Here is a 9,434-nt window from a genome sequence, read left to right as displayed (position 1 = left end):
TCTTAGTTTTCACTGCCAGGTTTAATTGCAAACAGATTATTGTTCTTCATATTGAACAGTAACCTTTTATTTGAAATTTATTGATTAACTTAGTATGAGGGATGCAAATGTGGAAATCAGAGGCCATATTGCTAAACAAATTAAATCTGGAGACAACCTAAAATCTTCAAGCTTGGCAACAAGCTTCTTTACTCACTGAACAATCTTGCTATCCTATGTTCTTCTTTAAAAGTATTTTTTTTCTTTAGACACATTACATTTCTAACTCTGCTTCATGTTTGTCACGATCAGGCTTGGACCCATATCAGCGGATATTAAAGCCCATGTCTTTGCATAACGTAATTCTTTTGCTTAGGTTTCTTCAGAGATTAAGAAGAGATCATAACTTCCTAGAGTCTTCAGACATCTCCAAGGATGATCTCCTCACAGGCTTTCATCAACATTTCCTTCTTCCAGCCACAGTCTTTCCTCATGATTGGCATCCCAGGACTAGAGGCTGTCCACGGCTGGATCTCCATCCCCTTCTCCTTCATGTACACTGTGGCACTCACCGGAAACTGTCTCATCCTCCTGGCTGTGAGGAGGACCCATAGCCTACACCAGCCCATGTACTACTTCCTATCCATGCTGGCCCTTAGTGATGTGGGCCTCAGCTTGTCCACACTGCCCTCCACCCTGGCTGTGCTCTGGTTTGACTATCGCTTCATCGGCTTCAATGCCTGTCTGATCCAGATGTTCTTCCTACACTCCTTCTCCGTGTTGGAGTCCTCAGTGCTCTTGGCCATGTCCTTTGACCGATTTGTGGCTATCTCCAATCCACTGCGCTATGCATCTGTCCTCACTAACACTGTCATCATCAGGATCGGGGTGGCCATTGTAGCTAGGGCCACTCTGTCACTTTTCCCAGTGCCCTTCTTGCTGAAACGACTGAACTACTGCCCTGGCAAGATCCTCCTGTCTCACTCATTCTGTTTCCATGCTGATGTCATGAAGCTGGCCTGTGCTGACATTACTGTCAACATCCTCTATGGACTCTATGTGGTTCTGTCCACAGTGGGTGTAGACTCCTTGCTTATTGTCATGTCCTACTCCTTGATTCTTTACACAGTGATGGGGCTAGCCTCTCCAAGGGAGCGCGTCCGCACCCTCAACACATGTGTTTCCCATATCTTGGCTGTCCTGGTCTTTTACATTCCAGTCATAGGTGTGTCCATGATCCACCGTTTTGGAAAGCACCTACCTCACATTGTTCATGCCCTTGTTGCGTACGTGTACCTTGTGGTACCTCCTGTGCTCAACCCCATCATCTATAGTGTCAAGTCCAAGCCCATCAGGGGAGCCATGTTCAGAGTTCTAAGAGGAAAAGACCAGACCTGATGACATTGGATGCTTATGAGACTTGGAGACTGTGAAGTGCTTGGGGAAAAAAATAATATACTGAGTGGATCAAGTCAAACACATTGCTTTGTTGTAGGTACCAACAATAAGTGTAAGACTGGTGAAAATTCATTCTGTAATTGCTTACCATGATGTTAGGAATCATCTCCAAGGCTTCTAGCATACTATGTAAGCCCTCTATTACTGAGCTACATTCTCTGACCTTAAAATTTGTTATTTGTTACCTCATTTATGTCACACATATTTTCTTAAAGCCAATGTTTTCTGGACCTTAAAGCCAATGTTTTAGATTTCAGAAACAGAATAATGTTTCCTACATTGCTTTTGTTTTGTAGACATTAAATTTCTAAAGAAAAAAAACATTTTATATAATTTAATGGGTATGTTGCTAAAAGTATGTGCAGAATCCTGGGTAATCAGAGAGCCAAGTGTTTATCTGTTTATCATTGTGTCCTTTCTATGATTAAACATGAATAATTATCTGATACAGTGTTGCTAGGATCATTATACACTATGTTAGAAATTTCACAATATGTTTTAAAGGCCAATGCAAATTTTCCATTCGAGTAATTGAGCTATTCATTTATTGATTACAACAGCCTTCTTGAAAATATTCTATTCTGATGCTTTATCATGTGAGAAATTTTTACACAATTCTGGGCTTCCATGTGTACAAAATAAGTATTGAAACCAAATATTTGCTGATATGAAGTCATGAAAATTTTTATGTTAAAACATTCTGTGTTAAATGTAAATTTTTACCACTTACTAAACAAGAATGCAAATTTGGGAGTTAATGAAATATTCTTTCACATGAACAATTAAGTCTCACCTGAGTATTTCACTCTGCAGACTATAAAGTATCTTTGAAGGTTTTCAGATCTAAGTGATGTTTCTATTTTATATTGGCTTTGCTGAGAATATCACTTTATAAATACATAGGGCAAAATGACAGAAGTAAACTTAGAGAAACATAATTTTGTGTGCACAGAAAAACAAACAAACAACAGTAGACTCAGAACTGAAGCACATTATTCCAGGCTGTATTCACTGGGATTTGTGGTATGGTAGCGTATGCAATGACAGGTAAACCGATGGTATGTCCAGATCCAAGCCAGCAACGAAGTCACGTGGTTGCAGCATGGGCTGCTGTTTTGAGAAATCCTGCCAATTTGTTATTTGTTTCATTCTGGATGCCATTCTGTTCACTGAACATTCAGAAATTTAACTACTACTTCCACATCCCCAACATCTGGTCATGTCAACCCATATAGGGACACGACCCATATGTTTAAAAAAAAATTAGGCTTAAAGCAAATATATTATTTATTTGTATTTTTTTTATTTGTATTTTTAAGATTCTAAGATCTCAGAAGTAAAAACAAGAACTCATTTTTGTCATCAACAATCTCACAGTCCATTGGAGTGAGGGGTGGATAAGCAAGCAAGTTTAATGACACACAATGTGTCACTGATAATGGCTATGGTTGGGAAGGAGGGAAATTGTACATTTATGAACTTTTGGGACTTCTTCTGTTCTGACTGAAGTCCTGAAAAAAGGGGGAGTGTAATTTGGTGGATGACAATATTTGAACTGACATGGATAAGTAGAGAAATAAAAGTGGGAGCAGACTGAGGGGAAAGTCTTTTGCCTGCACAGTAGAAAAAGGAGTTAGATAAGATTAGAGAAGAGTCAAGTGGCTGAGGTATACCTAAAGAGATGGTGCTCATATACATAGAAATTTTTCAATCTGTCTCAATTGTGTATACAAGTTTTTAAGCCTTACCTATGGTCTGCCCTGGGTCAGACTCCATTCTGGAAATAAAATAGGATTCTAAAAATATCTTGGTCCATTCATGCAGAATTTAGTATCATCTGTTTTATAGTATAGTGATGGTCATTTTAATAACTTCCAAGTCGGTGAGGTGGATTTTCCTGATTTGTGTCTTTGTACTTAGTAGGTGACATGTTGGGGCTTGATAGAGACTGCACACACGGCTTTAAAATGGCCACCATAGCTTTACCTGTTACATGACACACATGAAAAAGTACTTATACTGTACATGGACTCAGAGGTAAGTCCCTGCTCTAGGACCCCCTCAGAGCTGACATTCTGCTACATTACATGGTCAAATGAGAACATGTTAAGCATATTAGGTGTAATATCTGTAACAAAGAAGAAGCCAAGTGCTGCAGCAATTGCTTGGTGGTAGGAGGGTGAAGGATCCAAAAACTGTCTTTACTTCTGAGAAAGTAGACACAGGACAAAGAGGATGGAATGTATAAGAACAACACTCAGGTGGCAGGAGTTAAGGTCGTGAGTTCATCAAAATGTGCTATACTGGGGGATTCAGAACGCCATGTTTTCCTGATTTCCAACACTTTGGTGAGTGATCACAATCCTTGTCTTTAAGTTTCATGTCACTTCAGTTTGGAAATATCTTTTTTTCTTTTTTTTTTTTTGTTTTTTTTCCATTTCTTTTTATTTTTTTTAATTAACTTGAGTATTTCTTATTTACATTTCGAATGTTATTCCCTTTCCCGGTTTCCTGGCAAACATCCCCCTAATCCCTCCGCTTCCCCTACCTTATGGGTGTTCCCCTCCCCATCCTCCGCCCATTGCCACCCTACCCCCAACAATCACGATCACTGGGGGTTCAGTCTTAGCAGGACCCAGGGCTTCCCCTTCCACTGGTGCTCTTACTAGGATATTCATTGCTACCTATGAGGTCAGAGTCCAGGGTCAGTCCATGTGTAGTCTATGGGTAATGGCTTAGTCCCTGGAAGCTCTGGTTGGTTGGCATTGTTGTACATATGGGGTCTCGAGCCCCTTCAAGCTCTTCCAGTTCTTTCTCTGATTCCTTCAACGGGGGTCCTGTTCTCAGTTCAGTGGTTTGCTGCTGGCATTCGCCTCTGTATTTACTGTATTCTGGCTGTGTCTCTCAGGAGAGATCTACATTCGGTTCCTGTCGGCCTGCACTTCTTTGCTTCATCCATCTTGTCTAATTGGGTGGCTGTATATGTGTGGGCCACATGTGGGGCAGGCTCTGAATGGGTGTTCCTTCTGTCTCCGTTTTAATCTTTGCCTCTCTATTCCCTGCCAAGGGTATTCTTGTTCCCCTTTTAAAGAAGTTGTGAAGCATTCACATTTTGATCAGCTGGAACTATCTTAATCCAAATTTTCTTTCTAAAATATATCTACTCTATTTTCATCAGGGCCTACAGAGTTATTGCCCCATTAGTTTCAAGTCTGCTCACAGCTTGAGGAGAAGAAAGAATTGAAGGAGCCAGAATGATTAAAGAAACCAGGAGAACGTGCCCACAGAATAAACTAAACAGGGCTCTTAGAGGCTCACCGAAACTGAAGCAACAATACCAGAGGCAGTATGGTATAACTGGGGCCGTGTGTGTGTGTGTGTGTGTGTGTGTGTGTGTGTGTGTGTGTGTGTGTTATGGTTGTATAGCTTGGTATTTTTGTGGGACTCTTAAGGGTAGGAGTGGGGTGCCTCTGACTCTGCTCTGCTCTTAGAATCTTTTCTCTCCTACTGGGTTGCTTTGCCCAGCCTTGATATGGGGACTTTTGTCTAGTCTTAATGTATCTTGTTCAGATGATGCCCATGGAAAACCTGCTCTTTTCTAAAGGGACTCAGAATAGGAATGGAAATGAGTGAGAGGCAAGGAGGGGTGACAGGAAAGAAAACTAGAGTTGGGGTACACTCTATGAGAGAACCATAATTTTAATAAGAAATGAAAGGCTCTGATCTCAGTGTTGGCTGAATCTTTCCTTCCAGGAAATAGGAAAAGCACTTTCTAAAACTTATGGGAGCCGACGTAGCTGGGCCACTGATGCCTTAGAACTTGTGGAAAGCGTGCCTTAGAGACAGTTCAGCATGCGGTATGATCTGATTGACCATTTCTATAATCTCTCTGAGATTCCCCCAACCAACTTAACTCTCAATAATTATTCCCATCCCAGGGGTGGAGCTGAACACAGAGAAGTTTTCCTGTGACTCAAATGCCATTTTCCCTTGAGTCTGACTAATTTCCTAAGTTGGAATAAAACAATATCTTAAGAAGGTTCTGGGCAAAGGATATGGTCCAGCAGACTTGACTAACACCACAGCCAAGGTGAGTAGCCATGGATCACCACTGAGCGTTCCTCTGTTTTCAGAGTACTGGGAGAATCCTTTTCCTCCCTTCCCCTCCAAACATTCAAGGAAAAGAAATACCAAAAAGCAGAGTCCCAAAAGAAATGAAGAGTGCTAGGTACTGGGTTTAAAAAGAGCCCAGGATTTCAAACTAATTTTTAAAACAAGAAGGCTATATGGTTGATCCAAAATAGTGATGCTTAAAGTAACCATTTAAGTCATGTCTAGACTAAAATATTACTTTTAAACTTGAATATTCATGCTTGGGAGCGTACCAACATGGCTGATACACTCATCTAAAGAATTGTGCATTTGTTCATCAAAATAACTGAATTTCTCATATGTACATTATGTATTAGTTAAAGTACCACAGAAAGACAAAACTGGGGCAGGGACAAGAAACTGGCCCCTTCAGTAGTGAGGACTTATATGTGAATTCTTCAAGACAGGGTGTGTGCTCTGCATCTCAAAGCCAGCTGGAATCAAATCCTTCTGTCCTTGGAAAACCTCAGTTTACCCTTTCCTCTGTTTAAATGAGGCCACACACAGATCAGAGAGTGATAAACTTTCTTCAATATCTAATAACTCAAAAGTTAATTGTTTATATAAAAATATTTATTCATAGAAATATCTAGAACAGCATTTGGCCAAAACTGTACTCTAATTAAGCAATTTAGCACAAGAAATTAGTGTTGCCACACACTGGAATGGAGCTATGTCAAAGAGAATCAGACTTCTAGTTTTGGTAATTGTCAAACCTTCTTGAGAGAAGAAACTGCTGTGTTAAGTGGGGGTCTGGCACTTTTACAGGCATGAATTAGTGATTGGAAGAAAAAGATGCTTAGGAGTTAGTGCAGAAAAAAATATTAAGGAAATCCTAATTCAAAGAAATAAAATAAGAGCAATGTAAAGAGATGGAAAAAAAGATTTGTGAATCATTAATTGATGATTGATTAATTGATGATTAATGGTTGATTGGTTGGTTGGTTGGTTGGTTGGTTGGTTGGTTGGTTGACTTTTAAGAACAGCACATTTAAAATCACCAAGTGCCAGAGTTCAAGTGACAGATCACCTGGCATATGCCTCTGTGTTTTACAAAGATAAAGAATGGGGAGAGAAGGAGGGAATGAGGCTAGGCTCCAAAAGCTTGGAAGTAGCAGAGCTTAGTAAAAGGGGGTTGGGTGCATTTGATATCAAACAGCACCAAGATTGAGTATTCTTTCACCTTAACAGGCACTTGATTCTGTAAATAGTAGTAGCACTGTTGAATTCATTTTTTCACTCAGAGCTGACTAAATTCCTAAAATGCCATGTGTAATACATTACCCAGTGTAATACAATAACAGAACAGAATGACTGAAGCCCAAACATTTTCCCTGATTCTCCCCATTTGAAAATTGCTAAAATTTACTTTTACGTACTTAAAGCTGTATGCTGTTACGTCAACAAGTGGAAGATAAAGGAAGCTGGAGTTATCTCCCATATTCCAATTCAGAGGGGTCTACTCAGATGTTGATCCCCTGTTCCAGCTCAAACACTGACAGACAAATAGAGGAAATGATAATGAATCTCGGTTTACAAGGAGAGCACCAGTGTAAAGGGGGTGACTTATGAGGGTTAGTGGGTTGACACACTTGAGAAGTCTGTAAGGAAAGTAAGGAGGAAAGAGGAATTGGGGAATGAGGCAAGGGCAGGAACAGGACCAGCCGTTTCCCTAAATGGCGGTAAGAAGAATAAGAGAATGACCAATTTCCTTTGATTGAAGGATATGAAGGAAAGCACAGACTGGGGGCACAGTGGGCTAAGAGAACAAGTCAATGAGCAGATATCCAATAGCCCTAACTCTGGGGAGAGTGTCTGAAGGCACACTATAATGTCACATGCCTCTTTTGGTAACGGCATCGGGCTTCCTAAAATAGGACACAGATAAAATATTTAGGAGTCTTAGCTGTCATAGTCATCATCCATCTTTATGAAATTTTGCTAGACGTTTATTGGAGATTTCTTCTCTGTGCAATCAACTACAACTCTAAGACATTATGTGCACCCCATGGGTGCAATGCATGATTCCTGAGATAGGATTCCAATACTTTCTTCTTCAAAGCCCACCATCACTTCCATTACCTGATGCCTGGGGAAGCACAATTTACCCTTTACTCGGTTTTTTCTCATGTCTATAGGACTTTCATTATTCATACAGTCAAATGTTGACTGTGGCTTTACTGTGTACCAGGAACTGCCCTAGGTAAGAGTTTACAGTTCACAGACAAAACCTTATGATTGACACATCCGTGGAATGTGTAACCTAGTAAAATAGACAGAGAATCATCAAGGAAAGAAGTCATCATGAAATGTAAAGCTCAATTTAGTGGCCTTCAGAGAAATAAGGATGTGTCCTCTGCATATAATGGAGAGGATACAGAAGAGGGCATCACTGAGGTGAGTCCTCCAAATAGCTCTTTGAGAAAATGATGTTTACTATATAAAGGAATGGGGAGTTCAACCATGTGAAAATCAAAGGAAGAATACAAACAGAACACAAAATGCCCAAAATAAATAACACAGATTTTTGTAGAAACTGAAACAGACAATCTGCTTGGCTGGAGAATATGGAACAAAACAAAGTCTACCCTTCAGTGAATGGAGAGCTGGGACTGTGCTTGCTCACAAGACTACACAAGCCATATCACAAGCATCCTACTAGAGTGCACACTACTGAGAGAGGTTTAAAGAGGAGCAACCTGAAGAAGTCACATACCTGAACATCAATTACCATTCACAATGTAGGAAGAACAGAGCCCTAAAGTCTACATTTCACAACAGCTGTGGGGATTAAATCAGTCACAACTAATGAAGGCCCAGAGAATTGCAACATGTTAGTAACACAATAACCACAGATGCAATGTTTGTAGTATTTTCTACAGCAGATTAAAGATCAAGTACAGGACAGACCTCGGGAGACAGTATTGGTCTTGGAATCAGACTTAAAGGGATTCAAACTCCAAGACAACAATACATGGGCCACCCACCAGAGCTAAGCCATTTCAAACTCTCCACCCTGGACTTCTCATCTGTACAATGTGGGGAAACGTGGCCAATGTCTCTTGATTCTTTGTATAAATAAATTTGGCCAATAAGGTTAAGTATGAATCACAGAATTTTGCATATGTCAAAATGTGTCATAAAAATCCAAGGGCAAGATAAACAGAAGAGCCTTGGAAGAACTCAGTCTTAAAAGTGCAAAAATAAAAAATGAAAAATAAAAATGCAAAACTGTGGGAAAAGAACAGTAATTTCTCATGCAGTCATAGTCTTTATATGGTTCATTGAACGCTATAAAAATAAGCTTCCTTTATTCCTTCTGCCTGGTTTAATTTTCCTCATCACTTACCAAATAGGAATTCTCATTTCCTTCTAGGCACAGGGATAAAACAGGTCCTCAATTTGGACAAAAAGAAGATACTGGTAAGACCAAGAGAGTCCCTATCCTGGACACTGCTTCCTAGCAGATGGACTCTCTGTTTACCAGTGCAGACAGAATGGTCTCATTAATAATAAGAAGCTTTTCAGTGAGCATGATAAAACTCATAACTCCAACTGCCCAAACCTATGTCTGACGAAGCCAGATCTTCAAAGATATCCATTCTGTTCATGAAGACATGAGAAGGTATAGGCATGCTAAGTAGATTATAATATACAGAATCTGCACTGGTTTTGTTATCAGTGCTATTCCTTTACACATAATAGGAAACAGTGAACTCTTGAAACTTGATTGTAATGACTTTTGACTCAATACTATGCCACTCTTTCCTCTCATCCTAGATATGTTCAGTATCTGTCCAGAATAAGGACATCACACTCCTGGAAACACTTTACTCTCTCGAAGG

At 40.0% G+C, this 9,434-nt stretch overlaps 1 protein-coding gene across 1 annotated transcript; it reads left to right on the top strand.

Moving 5' to 3' along the window:
• Window positions 1–414: 414 nt before the first annotated feature.
• On the top strand, window positions 415–1,377 carry Or51a25 (olfactory receptor family 51 subfamily A member 25). The gene is given in 1 exon segment (NM_001000748.1): window positions 415–1,377. A coding segment is annotated over 1 exon segment (963 nt).
• The last annotated feature ends 8,057 nt before the right edge of the window (window positions 1,378–9,434 follow it).

The sequence above is a fragment of the Rattus norvegicus genome, chromosome 1 (assembly GCF_021556685.1).
Source record: "Rattus norvegicus strain SHRSP/BbbUtx chromosome 1, alternate assembly SHRSP_T2T, whole genome shotgun sequence".
NCBI lineage: Eukaryota > Metazoa > Chordata > Mammalia > Rodentia > Muridae > Rattus > Rattus norvegicus.
This window is presented reverse-complemented; position numbering and strand designations above follow the sequence as displayed.